Source organism: Toxorhynchites rutilus, chromosome 1, assembly GCF_029784135.1.
Source record: "Toxorhynchites rutilus septentrionalis strain SRP chromosome 1, ASM2978413v1, whole genome shotgun sequence".
NCBI lineage: Eukaryota > Metazoa > Arthropoda > Insecta > Diptera > Culicidae > Toxorhynchites > Toxorhynchites rutilus.
In genome coordinates, this window is record NC_073744.1 from 69,140,646 (window position 1) to 69,164,468 (window position 23,823).

General features: G+C 38.1%; 1 protein-coding gene across 2 annotated transcripts in view; it reads right to left on the bottom strand.

Annotated features, from left to right (window-relative positions):
- LOC129762156 (3-hydroxy-3-methylglutaryl-coenzyme A reductase) overlaps nt 1-23,823 on the bottom strand; it is a 96,606-nt gene that overhangs the window by 38,229 nt on the left and 34,554 nt on the right. The window contains exon 2 of one of the 2 annotated variants that reach the window (XM_055760157.1): nt 20,870-21,544. The exons of the other annotated variant lie outside the window; for it this stretch is intronic. Within the exon in view, the coding sequence (XP_055616132.1) occupies nt 20,870-21,203 (334 nt within the window). The 5' untranslated portion in view covers nt 21,204-21,544. The remainder of the gene's footprint in view (nt 1-20,869; nt 21,545-23,823) is intronic. 2 annotated transcript variants of the gene reach the window in all.

A 23,823-nucleotide genomic window follows, 5' to 3' on the forward strand; every position in this document is an offset into this window, starting at 1 on the left:
ATGAAACGAAATTTGGCATGTGAAGATTTTAGGGAGCAATAAATGGTGGTTCCACACTCTTTTTTTCTCCTTTCAAACATTTATTCCATATAACGGAGAAACATGTTATTTGCAAGTGGTTGAAAAATCTTGCACGAAAATTGTATCTGAAAATAATCTGATATTACAATGTCAAATTTTGGTAGAAGTACTGAAATTTTATAGTAAAAATAGTAGTAGTAGAACGTGCGCTTAGTAAGAAAACGTGGATGTGATAACAAAAAATAAATTTTGGGCGGGACGAAGTTTGCCGGGTAAGCTAGTATTATATATAGTTTCGAAAAAAAATCTTTTAAAAATCTTAATGATCGTCACCCGTTAGAAATTATTCATTGTTGATTTTATAGAAGCTTTAAGGGGGGACCCCTGTTTAGAAGGTCGAAAAATGATGAATTTTCGTGATTTTTTTTCGGGTGTTACGAATATATGGAAGAGTTCGGGTGTTTTGGCTATTGTTGAAGGTATACTTGATGATGTGTTTTCCATTTTTTGAGTGCACGAATAATAATTATTACGCTGTTGACAGCTTGATGCGAAGATGCGAAGTGTCTGTTAATCGGTACCTGTGGAGGCGATCTGGCGTAGTGGTAACATCCATGCCTCTCACGCTAAAGGTCACGAGTTCAACTCTCACTCCCGACATTCTTCCAAAAAATGGAAGTAAAAAGTGACGAACCAGCCAAATGAGTTGAAAGTCACTATAATACAGATAAAAAAAAATCGGTACCTTGCTGATGGTATCGGTTCTGAAGCAACGAGATGTCGCAGAACGAATTCCAATTAATATTTTTAAATCTTAGGACAATACCTATAGCGCTACATAATAAAGGTTTTTGAAATTTTGAAAAAATCCCAAAATGGCGGCCAGTTTTGCTAAAAGAAAAATCGCTGTTTAGAGGCTCATAAAAAATCGAAAAAAATGATATCTAAAAACGGCTATGTAAGGCTTTAGATAATTCATTTTTACATGCTGATGAAAAATTTCAGCAAAATCGGTCGAGTAGATTCTGATATATCGATACCACCAGTTGAAAAAACATAGTTTCGAGAAAAACGAGTTTAAAAATTCGTACAATTGGCTGTAATTTTCCAACGAAACCAATTATCGAAAAATCCTTTTAGGACATTTCTGTGGGCATAAGCTTCCCAAAAATTCAAAAAACAAGAATTCTAGTCTAGAAATATGAAAAATCTATGGATGGGTTATACCTATAATATAACCGCAAGGTTGACGTAGGACTGCCGTTGGCTTAGTAATCATTTGTGTTTCTTCAATTAGCAATAATCGCACCACGGATGTTCCTCATTGGGTAGAATATCGCCGCTGCGCAGAGCTATCTTTTGTGCGTATTGATTAAATTAGTGTATGAATGAAACAATTGTACGAATTCAATTGTAAACAAATCCCAATTTAGGTCAATTCATGCATTATGGTAGTTGTTACGGCAGCAAAGAGTTATCAACATTCTTCCTAATCATCAAACGGTATGCCTAGAAGTTCAGTGGACTGGCGACATGAAGGGATATCTTCCAATGCAGTCTGGAATAACCGAGCCAAAACATTGCAATTATACCCGCTTTTGTAGTAGACCGTTTTAGCAAAATAAATTCCGATGTGTAAAAATGCATGGGGGTATAAAAGTACTGCCGACTTGCATGTATCTGCAATGCCGATTTTTTCAACTTCTTGGTTTCGGAATCTGTATTGAGAAAACACATTCCGGTTTAAAAAATCACCCGCAACTTGCATCTATTGTGCAATGCCGATTCCCCCAGGCTCCATGGTTTTGAAATCTGTGTTAGAGAAACATTCCGAATTGCAGAAACGCAAGCGAGCGTAAAAGTATCTGCAACTTGCGTATCTGTAAATCTTCTACTTTGCGATGCCGAATTCCCTAGGCTCCATGGTTTTGAAGTCTGTGTTAGGGAAACATTCCGATTTGTAAAAACGCAAACGAGTACAAAAGTAGCCGCAGCTTGCAATGCAAGCCTTGAATCTATTTTGCAATGCCGATTTTCTTAGGCTCAATGGTTTTGAAGTCTGTGTTAGGGAAACAACCATTCATTCCAGCGATCGTACCTCAGTCGTTGCGCAATCACAACTGAGTAGATTTCCGAGCGGATTTTTTTAGAGTTTGTCTTCACCCAAATTAGAATGATAGAGTTCTTTAGAAAATATTAGAAATGATGAAATGAGAAAAACTGTCTATGCACATCTTTTCTTCTTTATATATACAAAAAGGATTTTTTCACGTACGTGTAAAATATCATCACAGGAGAACGGCTTATCAGATCAGCACGGCCAATATATTTTTAGAGTTTATCATCACCCAAATTAGAATGATAGTGTACTTTGGAAAATATTTGAGATGATTCGAAAAATTCGAAAAAATTGACTGCATTTCTTTATATATAAAACAAGGATATTTAAAAGAAAAAGGGAAAATTCAAAAATAAGAGCTACGCTTATGTATGTCACGCTGTGAAAATCTTTTACAAAAAAAAAATTACAGATCTGAACGACAACATACAAACTCTCTCGAAATATATTCGTTATTTTTACGAACCAAAATATTCTCTAGAAATAAATTATATGGCAGAACAACGTTTACCGGATCAGCTAGTGAAGTATAAATTTCTTGCATAACTCAAAACCTAAGCAAGCAAACGGAACCAAATTTGGCATGTGGAAGTTTTAGAGTGCAAGAAACGTTTCTATGGTGAATAGACACTCCTTCTCCCTTTCTAAAGGGAGGAGGGGCCTGAATAACTCGAGAACTAATCAAGCAAATGAAATCAAACATGGCATATAGAGGATGGAAAAAAAGGGAAAAAAATGAACCAAATTTGGCATGTAGAGTATTTAGAGGGCACGAAATGTTACGGTGGCTCGACACTTCTCCCCGCTCTCTGAAGGAATATATATTCTTCTGTCTATACCAATAAAAATGGATCGCCAAATGTGTTGATAAGAGCAAAATTGACAGATTTAGGACTGTCTTTATTTTATCATATGTTCGGTATCAAACATTTATTCCATGTAACGGAGAAACATGTTATTTGCAAGTGGTTTTGTTGTCTATTGAAAGTAAATGTACTAACTCTGACGATGTGATCGAACAATTTCATTATAAAGACCTTGTTTTCGTTCTCTAATAGAAGTTCAATTTTACTGAACACATTATTATGAGCGCCGATTTAATTCATATTATCCTAGACACTAACATTCTAAGAGGAACAATTTCGTTTCATAATTAACGTTTTCTACATCCCTCACAGAAACTTTTTTGACGTAGAACTACGTCTTTCATTAAGGGTGCCAAATCAGGTCACGTTATTTTGAAATAAAGTTAACGTTAATAACTATTTTTGCCGCGAACGGATTTTGGCGATTTACATACCAAACGAATCGGAAATTCCCTAATACTTGTTTGACATGCTACACATCACAATGCCATAGTCTGTATATGGTTTAAATTGATGAAAATTGGAATCATTCCCATTTCCTCATACATTTGTTCTGTCCATTTGTGTGCTTTCCCGATCAGAGCTGTCAATAACGAGCAACTTATCGACGAGCAACGAAGAGGAAATCGTAAGATGTAAAGTCTCCGTGAACAAAGGAAAAGAAGAAGAACGAAGGGGGAATATTTGTCTAGAGTATAAACAGTGGATCTTGCTGAGGAAAACTTTCATTCTTCGTGAGGAAATCGACTGAACAACATCGTTGCTGGGTGAGCTAGACGGCGAGGGATCGAATGCCTTTCTGAAGGCAATGGGGGTGGAGGAGTAATATTATGGTTACAGACGAATGAACTGAAAAAGTTTAAAGTATCAAGCAAGGAAGGAAGGCAAACTTTCAGTATCGTTCTGTATTCAAAGCAATGAATATCGCTTGTTCTTCCTTGTTTTGCGTCATCACATGTCTTCGTTTCGGATTGAGCTGTGGACGCGACTGAATTACTCACTCGCTGATGTCTCTGGCATTGCAATCACTGCATCAAACTGACGCCATTGCATTAAAGTTCTGAGCTACACAATTGTGTGGGTAATCAAGCTAGGCTATTGTCAGCTCACCAAGAAAATAAATGTTCTGGAATTTTGTCAGTGATTTGGTTTCGCATGACGGTAGGAAAACTCTCTCCACAAAGGATGACAGCTAAGCTAATCTAGATTGGCAATATTAACAGAAAGGGCTTCTGTTGAGAAGAGCGCAAAACGGAAATATGTGTGTTCATATTTAGTTGCTTCAAGCCATCGATATATGGACATTTGTGTGCGTATGTGCGTGCTTCATAACCCGCACGTGAAAATAGTGCATCTTCGCTATGCTGAAACCCCATTCGTATCTGCTCCCGTGTGCATTGGCCCTGTAACGATACAACAATCACCTAATTTTTTTATGCTATGATTGACGATTGTTTGGTGTTGCAAATTATGCAGTCGTAATGATAAATATTAACAAGGAGTGGAGATAGCGGAAGGGAAATATTTACGCTAGTGTATTGGTAATGAATTTCTGCTGAGGCAAATATTCAGGCTTTTCCCAAGCAGTTAATTAACATTGTTTGTTTTCTGTCATCAATGCATTGAACTGACGCTATGGCGAAGAAGGTGTTAATGTTGTGCACCAAAAAAATTATTCGGGGAATACCAAGTTATTCAATAAGTTATATTAAGTTATTAATTTATTTGGGCTCGCGTGCCAGTCGCAAAACTGCTTTCAACTAGGATTGCATTTGCGCTAATCTTGATCATAATGAAGCAGTGCTACTCTTTTTGAGGTTGTTGTAATTAACAGATAGAGTTTATTTCGTTTATTTAGTCACCAAGAAAATAAATGTCGTTCTGATATTTTGTATGTGATTTGGTTTCACTTGCCAGTAGCAAAACTTACTCCAATAAGGATGACATCTGCGCTTATCTCTAGCATGTATTGTTCTGCAAGCACAAGAATGAATCATTAAACAATTATCGTCAAATGATTCTACAATAAAAGAAAATTTCAGGGCGACCAAACTGGTAGAATATTTATTTCAAAATTTTCGTAGCATTATAAAATAATATCCGCAGTTATAAACAAGCGACTTCAATTAAACTACAGCGTAGTTCTACGTCAACAACGCGGTCGTGTTTTGAACACAACCTCCTTTATTTTAATGAGACACCATTTTTACATTAGGATATGAGAATTTTTTGAAAAGATTGTTTCCCGAAAATTTTAGGAAATAGATACCACACAGTGAAATTGAGCTAAATAATATGCGAACTTTCTGCGGAAACGAAAAAAAAACCATAGTCACTGAATATCAAAGTTCGCACCACTTTCCAAAGCTGTTCGATACGCGCGTGTCGTTTACCTCATTCGTGCGGCCAATTATATCGGTAGCAATCATGGTTCAACAACGCGCGAATGGATAAAAATATAAAAAGGGGATACTAGTTCTGTCCACATCGTTGGTAATCAGAAGAAAGTGTGACTAAAATGGCCCCTTATTAAATCCGAGTCTTATCCAATGTTATTCAAAACTCAATCGAAAAAACTATTACATTCCAGGGAAACTATGGTTTCCAGTGAGACATTCATCAGCATGCAATGTATGTATTTCACGTCCTGTAGCATCTGCCTTGTGACGTCAATCTGTGTGTAAAAAATAGGAGCGCCCGGGATTCCCACCGTTGACAGTGTCTTATTAGAACCGGTTCGAATTGATCTCGCTTCAGCTGTAGAACGAAACGATCCGCACCGTTCATTTGTACCATGGAGCACCACGAAGAACGAGGCAAATTATGCATGTTCAATATCAAGTATTCCTTCTCTTGCTCGTGCGTCCTTGAACTTCTCAGCAGCGAGCGCAACAATAATTGCGAACGAGATTTGCGGCTTTTCTATAACGCATCATAGACATTCGTGGCGAGTTTTTTTTTTGGTTGCATGAACTGATCGTACGCGGAAGAGGAGATGATGCTATGGGTACACGCACGCAAAATAAGACCTGTGTGACGGGCTACGTCACGCGAACCTACATTCTAGATATAAATTTGGGAGACGAAGAAACATATAATGTTGTTTTTGCAATCGTTTTCAAACAAAAAAAAATGTCATGTGATCGAAAAAAAAACAACAACCGCATGCATGTAGTATTGACTAAGCCCTACTTAAGAACAAAAAACTCGAGACACGATCCAGTTGGAAAGATATGGTCAAACGGTTTTTGTTTGGCTGACAATTTCAACGTATAGCGCAAAGCCATCAATTTTCTACAAAAGAACACTAAATGCAGATATTTATCGTGTTCAGGCACAGTACCCCTCCGCTGACTTGGCCCGATTGAGGATCGACATACCACCACTGTGAAATAAGTTCGAGATAAAGATGCTGATTTCGTTGAGTTCATATCTAACTAGTTGTCCATAGCTTAGCCCTATTGAACGGCATTGGACTATCGTGAAGCACAGTTTCTTAAGCTATAAAGCAATAAATCTTCAAAAAATGTAATTTTATGTTTTATTCCTAAGAGATTGTAAAGCTATTTTACCGTTCCTTTTTCCACTTTTTTACTTTATGTGTTCACAATTTTGTTGTCGATACATCACCTACTGCAGCAACTTTTGCAGTTTCTTGTAATTGTCTTAACTGTGATATGTGTGAGATCGACATTTTTGACTAGTTTTCCGTATATTTCGGCGGATCTGTTCAAAGAGCACGGAACGTGACAAATTAAATTATACAACGAATGTACTTTTATATGAACAACATGATGCAAAGCGTTGTCCCGATGTAATATTACAACCTCGTATCTGGTCGACTCTCAGAAGACCTGAAAGAAGGCTTATGAATTAAGTCAGGAAAACTGCTTTACGCAAACAAGCTAAAAATCATGACTGCTGTGCGATTCAAAATGACATTGACGAGCAACATAGACAATGGTTCGAGAGCGAAATGGAACTGTACATTAAAAAATGTTAATTTATTTCTCTCTCTCGCCGATAATTTGCAACTCTGGAACCCATTGAATTCGTACGCGACCTCGGAGCGATCAACTATAATAAACTACGGTACCAACTACTTCAACGATTCTTACACAATCAAGCCCCTATAACGTAGTGTGGGACAAAGGTGGCACGGGGCAAAAGTGCGCATTGGCCTTATTGAAGCATACGAGCATAAAACTTCGACAACAGTGTATTCGTTCGATACATTATTACACCAGCAGCTCAAACATATAAACACACCAAAGTTTTGCTGTGAAAAAAGTTTTAAAATGTTTTCAACCAAATTTTTAACGGGTCCCACTAGAAGAAAACTGATTTGAAGAAATGCTCGAATGGCCCGACAAAGGCTTTGGGAGGGAGTCTCGAAGCGTCGGATTGCGGCAAACCTCGATATTTCAGAATCAACTCCGAGGAAGAGGCTCATATCAGTAAGTGATTTATGATTTGAATCTTCTTTTATTGCCATTTCTACTTCTGCTGGTATGTGCCAGCGAGCACTTAGGGCGGTTCGGACAAGTATTTACGAGTGAGCAGCCTGAGGATCTGGCGGACCACTGCAGAGCACTGGACAAAGCTTTCTATGGTATGACTCTCAAAGATTTACGTCGTCTGGCGTTTGATTTTGCGGAAGCCAAAAAACTTCCAGCACGAATTAAACCAAGCTGCAAAATTGGCAGGAAGAGATTGGGATTCTAGCTTTATGAGGAACCATCGTCTGTCTCTTCGAACCCCACAACAGCGCTCCAAGGCAAAGCGTCGGAATCCTCTGAACCGAAATCCAAGATGAGGAAGAAAAATAAATTGCTTAAAAATAATTCAAAATGAATTTCAAATGAAAAATGTTTTTATTTTCACCATGCGTTCAATTCAGAAACGATTATGTTTCGTTTATATTTATGGTTTCACAATGATTTAAACATTGTTTTTTTTCAACAATGAGTTTCAAATAAATCAAGTGAAGGTATGAAAGTATGTATTTATAGACTTGATCTATATTAATAAAAATGGTTTGGTGTCCGTTCCTCACGATTTAACTAAAGAACGGATCAGCGGATTTAAACAGTCAGTATCAGGATTGAAGCGTCTTCGTCTGCATAAGGTTTATATGTCAAATACGAAGTTATACACCGCGAGTATAGCTTATGCACATAAAAATAATTTTTGTGGGAATTTGAGTGTTCGAAAGGATTTATATCAATATATCAATTGTGGGTGGGACGATGTTCGTCGGGTCAGCTAGTTTTTTAATAAACACGAACTCTGTTTCACATGTTGGACATTTTCAGATATCTCATATTGTCAACCTCCTCCTTCCCAAAAATTTCCACGTAACATACCACGTGGAAATTTTTGGGAAGGATAATATAACATAACACCACCCATAAAACTTCATATAGCACCCTCCTTCTCCCCACTGGATGGTGCCTACACCCTCTGGTAATGATGCTTCTTCCGCTGGTTATGATAAAGCATTTATTTTTGTTACAAGTTACCTCAGAAGTACAATTCAATAAGTGCGCACTTTTGCCCTGTACGGTGCGCACCTTTGCCCCCACTATAGGGTAAAAGTACGCATTTGCTATTTTGTATTAAAATAGGTTTTTGTCTAACTACAAACAAAACTCGAGAAATTCCTGTATTACGTTTCGAAAGTAATATATATAGTTAGAATTTGGTAAGCGAACTGAATTTTATTTGCTTTATTTCAAGTGTTATTGGACAACAGTTAGGTGCGCACCTTTACCTTTACAATTTTACTGAACACATTATTATGAGCGCCGATTTAATTCATATTATCCTAGACACTAACATTCTAAGAGGAACAATTTCGTTTCATAATTAACGTTTTCTATATCCCTCACAGAAACTTTTTTGACGTAGAACTACGTCTTTCATTAAGGGTGCCAAATCAGGTCACGTTATTTTGAAATAAAGTTAACGTTAATAACTATTTTTGCCGCGAACGGATTTTGGCGATTTACATACCAAACGAATCGGAAATTCCCTAATACTTGTTTGACATGCTACACATCACAATGCCATAGTCTGTATATGGTTTAAATTGATGAAAATTGGAATCATTCCCATTTCCTCATACATTTGTTCTGTCCATTTGTGTGCTTTCCCGATCAGAGCTGTCAATAACGAGCAACTTATCGACGAGCAACGAAGAGGAAATCGTAAGATGTAAAGTCTCCGTGAACAAAGGAAAAGAAGAAGAACGAAGAGGGAATATTTGCCTAGAGTATAAACAGTGGATCTTGCTGAGGAAAACTTTCATTCTTCGTGAGGAAATCGACTGAACAACATCGTTGCTGGGTGAGCTAGACGGCGAGGGATCGAATGCCTTTCTGAAGGCAATGGGGGTGGAGGAGTAATATTATGGTTACAGACGAATGAACTGAAAAAGTTTAAAGTATCAAGCAAGGAAGGAAGGCAAACTTTCAGTATCGTTCTGTATTCAAAGCAATGAATATCGCTTGTTCTTCCTTGTTTTGCGTCATCACATGTCTTCGTTTCGGATTGAGCTGTGGACGCGACTGAATTACTCACTCGCTGATGTCTCTGGCATTGCAATCACTGCATCAAACTGACGCCATTGCATTAAAGTTCTGAGCTACACAATTGTGTGGGTAATCAAGCTAGGCTATCGTCAGCTCACCAAGAAAATAAATGTTCTGGAATTTTGTCAGTGATTTGGTTTCGCATGACGGTAGGAAAACTCTCTCCACAAAGGATGACAGCTAAGCTAATCTAGATTGGCAATATTAACAGAAAGGGCTTCTGTTGAGAAGAGCGCAAAACGGAAATATGTGTGTTCATATTTAGTTGCTTCAAGCCATCGATATATGGACATTTGTGTGCGTATGTGCGTGCTTCATAACCCGCACGTGAAAATAGTGCATCTTCGCTATGCTGAAACCCCATTCGTATCTGCTCCCGTGTGCATTGGCCCTGTAACGATACAACAATCACCTAATTTTTTTATGCTATGATTGACGATTGTTTGGTGTTGCAAATTATGCAGTCGTAATGATAAATATTAACAAGGAGTGGAGATAGCGGAAGGGAAATATTTACGCTAGTGTATTGGTAATGAATTTCTGCTGAGGCAAATATTCAGGCTTTTCCCAAGCAGTTAATTAACATTGTTTGTTTTCTGTCATCAATGCATTGAACTGACGCTATGGCGAAGAAGGTGTTAATGTTGTGCACCAAAAAAATTATTCGGGGAATACCAAGTTATTCAATAAGTTATATTAAGTTATTAATTTATTTGGGCTCGTGTGCCAGTCGCAAAACTGCTTTCAACTAGGATTGCATTTGCGCTAATCTTGATCATAATGAAGCAGTGCTACTCTTTTTGAGGTTGTTGTAATTAACAGGTAGAGTTTATTTCGTTTATTTAGTCACCAAGAAAATAAATGTCGTTCTGATATTTTGTATGTGATTTGGTTTCACTTGCCAGTAGCAAAACTTACTCCAATAAGGATGACATCTGCGCTTATCTCTAGCATGTATTGTTCTGCAAGCACAAGAATGAATCATTAAACAATTATCGTCAAATGATTCTACAATAAAAGAAAATTTCAGGGCGACCAAACTGGTAGAATATTTATTTCAAAATTTTCGTAGCATTATAAAATAATATCCGCAGTTATAAACAAGCGACTTCAATTAAACTACAGCGTAGTTCTACGTCAACAACGCGGTCGTATTTTGACCACAACCTCCTTTATTTTAATGAGACACCATTTTTACATTAGGATATGAGAATTTTTTGAAAAGATTGTTTCCCGAAAATTTTAGGAAATAGATACCACACAGTGAAATTGAGCTAAATAATATGCGAACTTTCTGCGGAAACGAAAAAAAAACCATAGTCACTGAATATCAAAGTTCGCACCACTTTCCAAAGCTGTTCGATACGCGCGCGTCGTTTACCTCATTCGTGCGGCCAATTATATCGGTAGCAATCATGGTTCAACAACGCGCGAATGGATAAAAATATAAAAAGGGGATACTAGTTCTGTCCACATCGTTGGTAATCAGAAGAAAGTGTGATTAAAATGGCCCCTTATTAAATCCGAGTCTTATCCAATGTTATTCAAAACTCAATCGAAAAATCTATTACATTCCAGGGAAACTATGGTTTCCAGTGAGACATTCATCAGCATGCAATGTATGTATTTCACGTCCTGTAGCATCTGCCTTGTGACGTCAATCTGTGTGTAAAAAATAGGAGCGCCCGGGATTCCCACCGTTGACAGTGTCTTATTAGAACCGGTTTGAATTGATCTCGCTTCAGCTGTAGAACGAAACGATCCGCACCGTTCATTTGTACCATGGAGCACCACGAAGAACGAGGCAAATTATGCATGTTCAATATCAAGTATTCCTTCTCTTGCTCGTGCGTCCTTGAACTTCTCAGCAGCGAGCGCAACAATAATTGCGAACGAGATTTGCGGCTTTTCTATAACGCATCATAGACATTCGTGGCGAGTTTTGACGTAGGACTACGTCTAACCGGAAGATATATGGGGGGTGAAATGGAAATCTAGGCACTGAACAAGTAGAAAAAATGCAAGATTTGGAACGCTTATAACTCGAGCATTTCTCAATAGATCGCAAAGGTTTTTGCATCAATTGATAGGAAATATATCTACGCATCTATCAGAACGAATAACATTTCATTTTTCTTGAGATAAATAATTGAATAATTGTGAAATATCAAGCATTGTCAAAATGCACTATGTGCCCATTTTTGATTGGTCCATTTTGTGCTCCTCAAATCGTACCGACCAAAACGGGCAACCAGAGCAGCAGCGAAATAGAATGAAGCACGATTGGAAAGGAAAAAGAAAAAAATGAACGAAACATCGGTCGCAGTCTCACACATGCGTAATTCTCGAGCCAGCCAGTCAGCTTAAAAATCCCCGCTCCGCTGCCGTAACGATCATTCTCATTCAACAGAACACATTCGGTTCGGTGGACATCAAGACAACAGGCAGTTGCAGCGAGTGGCGAGTGGCAAACGCAATCGCAAAACGGCAGCTGGTAGCAGAAGAAAAAAGTTTGTTCTTTATACTGCTATAACTATAACTACTATAACTCTATAACTGCTTTGGTGGCAAATCCAAAATAAGCAGCATCGAGGGCGTTCGAAATGGTTTTTTTCAAAACCACGATTACTAAGTTTTCTAAATTGGAACCATTCCATAAAACAAGGCGCTTTTCAGGGCCATTAAACCTTCCAAAAAAGAGTTTAGGACATACAGTTCAATGCTTTCTAAAACAATATCCAAAATAATAATAAAACACAAATTGATTTTTTCATAATTTGTTTGCCAGGATATGATGAGTATGTGAATTTGGCAGTTGTTCTGTGCTTATTGATTTTCACCAATTCTTAAATTGCTTCTAGATTGAAAGTACAGTAATTTACACTTATCTCGACATTTAGCCAATTGGACGGACCTGTAATGCGACATATTTAGTTGGACATTTTTGTAAACATAGAGTTCGGGGTCCAAATTATGACCCCACATTGAAAGTCGACACTGTACCACTGTCATCGCAAATGTTCAATTACAGGTTAAAATTACCTCCAATCCGATACTGAGTGGTGGTAATGTGACGTGCCATTGAATGTAATTTACTGTAAAATATATCACAAGTTGGATGGGAAGAAATTTTCCAACTGTGAAAGCTGTGGCGAGTGGCAAATGCAATCGCTAAACAGAAAGGTTTAGCCGAACAAGATGGGGATATCGAGTGATAACAAAACAATAAACTCTTTAGATTGAAGATAATTTTGTGATCCTGAAAAGGACCCTTTTTAGCCTGTATGTGAATCCAACGAGCGAATAAATCGTAATGAATGTTTTTGTTTGCCATCGCTCCCTTTTAACGCTCATTCGTTCGTCTCGTTGGACTCGCCCCTCTGGCTAAGTCTGCTGATTTGTCTCTATCCTGTGAGTGTGTACCGCTAGAGTATAAAACACGCGGACCCCAAAAAAATATCTTATTTTCTTTCAAACCGTAAACCCGTGTGGTTGTACGGCATCGGCATCGTGGACGTAACAAAGGAGGACAAGTTAAGGGAAAGGCAAAGTCTCACTCGAACCGTGCAGGTCTCCAGTTCCCTGTTGGTCGCATTCACTGATTGCTCCGCAAGGGTAACTAGGCCGAACGGATTGGTGCCGGAGCACCAGTATACTAACAGCGATTATAGAGTTTCGGCCGTCGGAGTGCTCGAGTTGGCTTGCAAAGCTGCTCACGACAATCAGAAAACCCGCATCAAGAACAGAGCAGCTTCGGTTCGGTGCTCATCAAGGCAACAATTAGTTTCAGTGAGTGGCAAAGTGTTTCTCCGGCACGTCGCATTAAATGTAATTTGCTGTACAACATGTCACAAGCTGGATGGGAAGAAATTTTCCAACTGTGAAAGCTGTGGCGAGTGGCAAATGCAATCGCTAAACAGAAAGGTTTAGCCGAACAAGATGGGGATATCGAGTGATAACAAAACAATAAACTCTTTAGATTGAAGATAATTTTGTGATCCTGAAAAGGACCCTTTTTAGCCTGTATGTGAATCCAACGAGCGAATAAATCGTAATGAATGTTTTTTTTTGCCATCGCTCCCTTTTAACGCTCATTCGTTCGTCTCGTTGGACTCGCCCCTCTGGCTAAGTCTGCTGATTTGTCTCTATCCTGTGAGTGTGTACCGCTAGAGTATAAAACACGCGGACCCCAAAAAAATATCTTATTTTCTTTCAAACCGTAAACCCGTGTGGTTGTACGGCATCGGCATCGTGGACGTAACAAAGGAGGACAAGTTAAGGGAAAGGCAAAGTCTCACTCGAACCGTGCAGGTCTCCAGTTCCCTGTTGGTCGCATTCACTGATTGCTCCGCAAGGGTAACTAGGCCGAACGGATTGGTGCCGGAGCACCAGTATACTAACAGCGATTATAGAGTTTCGGCCGTCGGAGTGCTCGAGTTGGCTTGCAAAGCTGCTCACGACAATCAGAAAACCCGCATCAAGAACAGAGCAGCTTCGGTTCGGTGCTCATCAAGGCAACAATTAGTTTCAGTGAGTGGCAAAATGTTTCTCCGGCACGTCGCATTAAATGTAATTTGCTGTACAACATGTCACAAGCTGGATGGGAAGAAATTTTCCAACTGTGAAAGCTGTGGCGAGTGGCAAACGCAATAGCTAAACAGGATGGTTTTACCGAACAAGTTGGGAATATCGAGTGATAACAAAAACACAACACCAATGGTTCTTTCCAGAACCATCAACATATTCATAAAGAGTAAACAGTAAACTAATCCATTTTCCAGGTAGATAGGTAGGTATTCACGTAGGAGAAGAAAATAAAACAATATATTTAAAATATACATTTAACAAAAGCTGTCCCCTTTGTATAGTCCTACGTCACTCCGGTTATGTTCCCGACATTACCCACCCGTCTTTTTTTTTTGGTTGCATGAACTGATCGTACGCGGAAGAGGAGATGATGCTATGGGTACACGCACGCAAAATAAGACCTGTGTGACGGGCTACGTCACGCGAATCTACATATAAAATTAGATATAAAATTGGGAGACGAAGAAACATATAATGTTGTTTTTGCAATCGTTTTCAAACAAAAAAAAATGTCATGTGATCGAAAAAAAACAACAATCGCATGCATGTAGTATTGACTAAGCCCTACTTAAGAACAAAAAACTCGAGACACGATCCAGTTGGAAAGATATGGTCAAACGGTTTTTGTTTGGCTGACAATTTCAACGTATAGCGCAAAGCCATCAATTTTCTACAAAAGAACACTAAATGCAGATATTTATCGTGTTCAGGCACAGTACCCCTCCGCTGACTTGGCCCGATTGAGGATCGACATACCACCACTGTGAAATAAGTTCGAGATAAAGATGCTGATTTCGTTGAGTTCATATCTAACTAGTTGTCCATAGCTTAGCCCTATTGAACGGCATTGGACTATCGTGAAGCACAGTTTCTTAAGCTATAAAGCAATAAATCTTCAAAAAATGTCATTTTATGTTTTATTCCTAAGAGATTGTAAAGCTATTTTACCGTTCCTTTTTCCACTTTTTTACTTTATGTGTTCACAATTTTGTTGTCGATACATCACCTACTGCAGCAACTTTTGCAGTTTCTTGTAATTGTCTTAACTGTGATATGTGTGAGATCGACATTTTTGACTAGTTTTCCGTATATTTCGGCGGATCTGTTCAAAGAGCACGGAACGTGACAAATTAAATTATACAACGAATGTACTTTTATATGAACAACATGATGCAAAGTGTTGTCCCGATGTAATATTACTACCTCGTATCTGGTCGACTCTCAGAAGACCTGAAAGAAGGCTTATGAATGAAGTCAGGAAAACTGCTTTACGCAAACAAGCTAAAAATCATGACTGCTGTGCGACTCAAAATGACATTGACGAGCAACATAGACAATGGTTCGAGAGCGAAATGGAACTGTACATTAAAAAATGTTAATTTATTTCTCTCTCTCGCCGATAATTTGCAACTCTGGAACCCATTGAATTCGTACGCGACCTCGGAGCGATCAACTATAATAAACTACGGTACCGACTACTTCAACGATTCTTACACAATCAAGCCCCTATAACGTAGTGTGGGACAAAGGTGGCACGGGGCAAAAGTGCGCATTGGCCTTATTGAAGCATACGAGCATAAAACTTCGACAACAGTGTATTCGTTCGATACATTATTACACCAGCAGCTCAAACATATAAACACACCAAAGTTTTGCTGTGAAAAAAAATTATAAAATGTTTTCAACCAAATCTTAACGGGTCCCACTAGAAGAAAACTGATTTGAAGAAATGCTCGAATGGCCCGACAAAGGCTTTGGGAGGGAGTCTCGAAGCGTCGGATTGCGGCAAACCTCGATATTTCAGAATCAACTCCGAGGAAGAGGCTCATATCAGTAAGTGATTTATGATTTGAATCTTCTTTTATTGCCATTTCTACTTCTGCTGGTATGTGCCAGCGAGCACCTAGGGCGGTTCGGACAAGTATTTACGAGTGAGCAGCCTGAGGATCTGGCGGACCACTGCAGAGCACTGGACAAAGCTTTCTATGGTATGACTCTCAAAGATTTACGTCGTCTGGCGTTTGATTTTGCGGAAGCCAAAAAACTTCCAGCACGAATTAAACCAAGCTGCAAAATTGGCAGGAAGAGATTGGGATTCTAGCTTTATGAGGAACCATCGTCTGTCTCTTCGAACCCCACAACAGCGCTCCAAGGCAAAGCGTCGGAATCCTCTGAACCGAAATCCAAGATGAGGAAGAAAAATAAATTGCTTAAAAATAATTCAAAATGAATTTCAAATGAAAAATGTTTTTATTTTCACCATGCGTTCAATTCAGAAACGATTATGTTTCGTTTATATTTATGGTTTCACAATGATTTAAACATTGTTTTTTTTCAACAATGAGTTTCAAATAAATCAAGTGAAGGTATGAAAGTATGTATTTATAGACTTGATCTATATTAATAAAAATGGTTTGGTGTCCGTTCCTCACGATTTAACTAAAGAACGGATCAGCGGATTTAAACAGTCAGTATCAGGATTGAAGCGTCTTCGTCTGCATCAGGTTTATATGTCAAATACGAAGTTATACACCGCGAGTATAGCTTATGCACATAAAAATAATTTTTGTGGGAATTTGAGTGTTCGAAAGGATTTATATCAATATATCAATTGTGGGTGGGACGATGTTCGTCGGGTCAGCTAGTTTTTTAATAAACACGAACTCTGTTTCACATGTTGGACATTTTCAGATATCTCATATTGTCAACCTCCTCCTTCCCAAAAATTTCCACGTAACATACCACGTGGAAATTTTTGGGAAGGATAATATAACATAACACCACCCATAAAACTTCATATAGCACCCTCCTTCTCCCCACTGGATGGTGCCTACACCCTCTGGTAATGATGCTTCTTCCGCTGGTCATGATAAAGCATTTATTTTTGTTACAAGTTACCTCAGAAGTACAATTCAATAACTGCGCACTTTTGCCCCGTACGGTGCGCACCTTTGCCCCCACTATAGGGTAAAAGTACGCATTTGCTATTTTGTATTAAAATAGGTTTTTGTCTAACTACAAACAAAACTCGAGAAATTCCTGTATTACCTTTCGAAAGTAATATATATAGTTAGAATTTGGTAAGCGAACTGAATTTTATTTGCTTTATTTCAAGTGTTATTGGACAACAGTTATGTGCGCACCTTTGCCCCGCACTACTCTACTGGTTTCCAGTTCGCAGCATTTTGCAATATGTTCGGGCGATGTTACAGATGTTGCTAATAGGGTGCATTCCTTCGATTTAACTGCATGAGCAGCAATTATAGGTGGCGTAGTTTGCGCGATAAAATGCGCTGCCCTGGCTACTTTTCACATCTTGACGTTAGTATTTGTGTTTATTTTATTGTCTTCCACTTCCAACTGAGAAGCCTGGGAAAATCGTCATTTCAGATACTAGAGGTGAATGAATTATAAAATGACTCTCAGAATGAACGATTCGTAACTTTCGTATTTATGAGTTTGTAGGTGAAGAGGGCGTGTATGTGTGGAAATGCGTATGAATATGTGTGAGTATCATCACTACTTACAATTTTTGTACCTGCAAATGCATGAAAACGAAAGTTACGAATCGTTCGTTCTGAGAGTCGCGTAGGATTTTGTACTTCTGATACGGTTGCGATCAAATGCTCCTCTAATTTTACTCCAAACTTTGAAAAATCGGCTAGAAAAAAAAGACTGAACGTATCAATATGAAACGTTCACAGATGTTTAGGGAATACACCAGGCTAAAAATTTGCCTGCAAACATTCGAGCTTACTGTGATATTTGCACAACTACAGTGAATTTTGTAAGACACTATGAAAATCCTGCAAAAAATTTAATTATTTTTTTTCGTCAGAGTAACAATTTATCCTTGTGCAGAATTCATTGGAGTTTTCAAAACTGCCTTTCGATTTGCGGTGCGATGGTTGCGTATTGAATTATTCATCATCAAATACGAAGTTTGCGAAAAAACATTATTATAATTTAGCAAGCAATCTTTATTTGCGGTAAGAAAACCTGGGTTTTTTTCTGTCGGATAAAAATATGAAATTGAAACTATACACTATAAACTATAAAGAACTATAAAGTCCCATGATAGGAGCTAGCAAGCTGCCATTAAAGCCGATGACCAATTGATCAGAAAAGAATCGAAACATCCTAGAATAGACGAATCATAAATCACACGTAATTGGCTGTTACAGTATTGGGACCAGGGCTCAGCAAAGTCAACTGAGGACAGTCAGCGGACTATGAAGACAATCACCTTCGTATTCAATTGGCAATGAGTTTTGACTTCTACCAGCAGTTTCAACATGACTCAACAGTCATTCGGACGTTACGACTCGACCATCGCTTTTCATTCTTCTCCGTCAAATGACTCAAGTGACTCCCCCCAAAATGAATTCGTTTCTCTCTCTTATGTATCACGTATGCATGTATCGACGTTTGAGTTCAACGTGGTTTGACATACACTACAGGTTAGCTAGATTTTTTGTATCGTACACGAAAATTACTCACACATATAAAATAGCGTGCAGTGTTCAGAGCCACTGACAAATTTGTGAATTTTGTTGATATGAACTCGTTTTTCCTTTTGTTTTTTCACAAAATTGAACTCGGAGACAAAGTGAACTAAAATTTTGTTTAGAATTCCTCCCAAGCTGCACGCTATTTTGCAGGCCATTTACTAATACTAACTCGAGGAGTTTTATGGAATACCTGATAACTGTCTAAATTTGTTGATTTGAGTTCACGGTGGGTAGACAATAAACCGTCCTTTAATGGTGTAACTACTTTTTCGCAACATAAATCAGTTTTTCTTTTCACTTTATATGGACGTAAACATAAGACTGCGTACGTGGGTAACAAGGTTCATGTCAGGGGGAGTAGAAATGTGGATTGAAGTCAGTTGAATGAAGAGGCAGATTTGTATTCTTTAGTCACGTCAATTAGAATTATTAGAATAGAATTGACTGGAATAGTTCATCAGTCATCCTCGCTCTCAACGCTCGTCAAATAATTTTTTAGTCAATTCAAATTGACTATCAATGTTGACGGCGTATGCCGAAGTAGTCCTAGTCAAAGCGAATCTGCTGAGAGGAGAGTCGATTTTCATGTTTCATTTTCGAAGATTTCGGGCCCTGATTGAGACTATAAACACCTCTCACCAATTCAGCTACCTGGTTAGCATTTTTGTTTTTATCAAAGAAAACTGTCAAATATACCCACTTTTTCCTTTGCTGATTTACAAATTTTAACACCGTGTAACACAAAGAATGAATCGTTTGATTGCTACTTCACGAGATATTGATCACTACCGCCGAGGGATGTATTTTGCTCAACCTAATTTTCTCGAATACACGTTCTAGTGTAAACGGTCGATGCGGTCGGACATCGGACATCCTATTTTAATGTTATAATTTCATGCGAATTTCTCACAGACATAAACGGCTCAAGGACGGTCAGCCACATTTCATCGTTATTATTGTGAAGAATTTAGAAAAGTTTACAAGGGGATCCTATAAAGTGATCGTTAGTGCGACTGGAATTGTCCCGATGTCGAGTACTATATATCTGCTCATATGTTTCCGACTTACGATCCAAAAAGAAACGAACAGGAAATTTAAAAAGCGCACGGAAGTGTACGAACAACAAAAACAAGTTTGACCTAGATTTCTATACACTATAATCGAAATAAATATGCCCAATCTTTTACATGAGGAAGTAAGCCTCAGTTTCGGACTAATAAATTTTACAGCCGTGGGCATGTGTTTATGATATAAAAAATAATTTCATACAACGTTAAATACGTGGAAGCTAAAAACCAGAAAATATAGCAGATAATCAATCCAGTAACCTAATAAAAATCACAATTCATTGCTACCACAAGTGATAAAAGTGAAAAAGTGTCGATGAATCACAGCCTTATTCCAAAGGCGCACAAAAAAAGACGCTTTCCTTCAAATATACTTAACTTTGATTGACAACTCGTCGTCTAGATTCGTATATGAACTTCGCTTCTGACGTTTGGAAAAAAAAACAATTCACACATCTCAAATCAAAACCCACTGCATTTGTAGCACTGAACTTGGGTCAAATACAACCAAGGATTAGTTAACATCTCTGGTTGCCCTAGAAATGAGCGGGCGCGTTCAAAATCATGGTCGCCGTCGTTTTTCAACACGCGGGCACCTCGGAAATCCGTGACGCTTCGGACACTTTCTCATCATATGATCCCTGCCGTTGTCCATCTTGGATTTTTTGTTCCAAATTTGTGGTTTCTCTTTTGCGATTCACGTCCGCGTAGTGTTAGTCAGACGGTGATTATCAAAATCAATCCACAAGTGAGTCGATGGAAAATTAAGGAACTATTGCTGTCGGTGTGCCAGATAAGTGGTGTTTTGTTTTTCTCACCGATCAAAATACGTATTATGTATCTCTATGATCAGTATGCGTTTGATAAAAAGGCTTCATCTCGCCCAGACAACATGACGCATCTTGCTATGATATGCGAACATCTCTAGGTCAGGCGTCGCGATAGACCATTCGTGGGAAACTTTCACTACTGTTACGCCATACGCCCAAATATGATCGAATAATAGTTCAGAATCTTGATAATCGATTAAAATTAGGGACACAATGCGGAAGGTCAATCGCTTGACCAGCTAAACACAAACAACCGGTATCAAACAATCACTCACCTAGAATATACTTGGAACCCAATTTCTGAAGGTTGCAGAAGTGGTAATAACAGTAGAGGATCGCCGAACAGCGAACGATGGTCATCAATATAACGTCGATGCCGTTCTGTTCCAAATCTTCACACCGGAAATCATCATCCGCGTCAACCGAGCTGAAACGCCAGCTGGGACATAGTCTACCACCAATTGTACGCGAACTCTGCTGGAACGGATCCGCACTTCCCGTGTCAAACGTTATGATACATGCTGTTAGTGTCACCAAAGCCACTATCACCTCCCATGGATGTGATGCACAGAATTCACCGTGAGCATGAAATAACCGACCGACCTTCATTTTCTTCACTCAATAACGTATACCTGGAGCCGTTGCGTCGAGGATAATTAAGAAAGCACCTTTCAGTAAATAAGCACTACAGCACACAAATTTGGAGCACTAATCCAGCCTGGGAGAGAGCACTTGACTACTAAACCGAAGAAGCACACGCGCACAACACCAAGGCGTACTTCCTCACCGCAGCACTGCTCAGGTGATACTGAAGAAGAAGACACCGCGCTGCATGCAAGCGACCGAAGATCTGTTTCTTCACAGTGTAGTTCCGTCGCACTCGGGACCGCACCCACCTGGTTCAGCAGCAGACCGTGGCTCGGCAATGACGTTTCGTTGGAAACTCCTGGCTGTGAAATGAAGAGAAGCGAAGATAGTTGATTTGTAGCAGAGGTTGCGAATTGATTCGTAGGAGAATTAATAAACAGTTCGCGGCTTGAATTCATTGAGGATCTCTCGGCTCGTGGCGATGAGAAAACAAGTTGTCACCAGTGTTTTCATGGTCATATTTAAATAAGATGCACAGGTTTTGGGTTGGGTTTATGACTTTTTGAACATTGACTCGGTTCAAACGTGATCATATACACGGCCCCCTTTCATTGATATTGATGTTTTGATTTTTCAATCTTCAAATGCTTGTAAATTGTGAGCGGGAAAAGCTCGTGGTGTTACCGCGATGTATATTCATCGTTTCTTCATCGTTTTTGGATATGTCATGTAAAAAACTCAACTTTCAAGAAAAAATATCATAAATATATCGCTCTCTAGTCCAAAGCCATATAAACAGCAAAAAACTAATACAATCAATAATTACAAGAACAAAATCAAGATTTTTTGCAAATGTAATATTTTTCCAAAGAAAACTAGAAAAATAGTACTATTTTTTTTATTTACCAAAAAAAACTTTAATTTGCAATATCCAAAATATGTATTTTTCATTTTTTTTCATATAAAATAAAAGTAATGTAGAAAATTTAAAAAATGAGTCAATAATAGTAAAACTATTTTTGACAAACTTTGTAGAACATCGAACTTTCATGAATTTTCGAAACTTCGAATTTTTGTATGCTAACAATCATTTTTAGTCACAAATTTCGAATTCTGATGTGATTTAAAACGAAAAAGCTGTTTATCAATCTCCTTCTTAATGCTGTCTTTCTCGAGATATTAGAAAAATATCTCCAATTTATTGTCTTTTTTATAGTTCTGCCTATTTAATTCCTGCGAAATGTTGTTTTTCATGATAAAATACCCTATGCAAAATATTAGCTCATTCGGACTTTATTTCCTATTGTCGCAGATGTCAAGATTAAAGTTTTGTGGAAATCGAAAAATCACGTGTAGGTGTAAGGAAATCGGGGTTTTCAAAAATATTTTTTTGATGCCAAATGTCTTAGAATTGCATGAAACATCGAGATTGACTGTTATCTCGAAGAAATTTTTTGCTCAAAAATTCGCTTTTGTGTACTTGTCGTTTTTTTCGCCTGAAAAGTTGATATTTGAGGATTTTTCAACGGTTCTAGTTAGCTTGCCCTGTAATCTGTTTGTATGTTTGTATGTTTGTAACATGTTTGTCTGTAGCGCTGACCCACATTAATAGAAATTTGACCCCCTTCCTGTTGACCGATTGATCTGAAATTTGGAACACACATTTATCTCTGTAGTCATTATAAAACTGCGTATTTCATGATCTTGAAAATCCAAGATGGCGGCAGCTTCAAAACGGCGGATCACATATTTTCTCAATACCTCATTAATATGGGTATCAAATGAAGGGGCTTGACTAGTAGAAAACCGTTTTTCAAGAAAAATGCAAATCCAAGATGGCTGCCACTACAAAATGGCGGACTACACATTTTCTCAAAACCCTATTATTATGGGTATCAAACGAAAGGGCTTGACTAGTAGAACACGGTTATTTATAAAAAATGCAGAGAAATTTGACCAATAGGAACTGACCGAATTTCTAAAATAACTTTACCTCGGTTGTCATTCTAAAACTGCTTATCTTGAAACATCCAATTTGGCCGCCGATACAAAATAGCTGATTCCATATCATCTCAAAAAAAAGTTGATTGATATATGTGTATCAAACGATCGAACTTGACTTGGAGAACACACTATGTATTTTCTGCAATCCACTCAATATCGGTATCAAATGAATTTTTTTGACTGATAGAATACAGTACAATGGTTTTATTGTAGAGAAATAATCTAAGGAAACAGATAATTAGTACATTACAGTACAAACTAGAAAATAAAAAAAGTAAAAAAAAACTTTTTAAGTTAAACGGTTTAATTGTGATTAAATATAATAATGTTCTAAAAGCTAGAAAATAATTAGGCAAGTAGCAGTTAGCAGTTATCACACCTCTCCTTCACTAGTCTAGGGCATTGATAAGGCTAAAATAAAATCGTGGGGCACATTGGATTTCCATTGTCCAAAATTAGCAAGTTCATTCTATATCCAATGATTTTATTTTAGTCTTATCAATGCCCTAGACTAATGAAGGAGAAGTGTGATAACTGCTAACTGCTACTTGCCTTATTATTTTCTAGCTTTTAGTACATTATTATGTTTAATCACAATTAAACCGTTTAACTTAAAAAGTTTTTTTTACTTATTTAA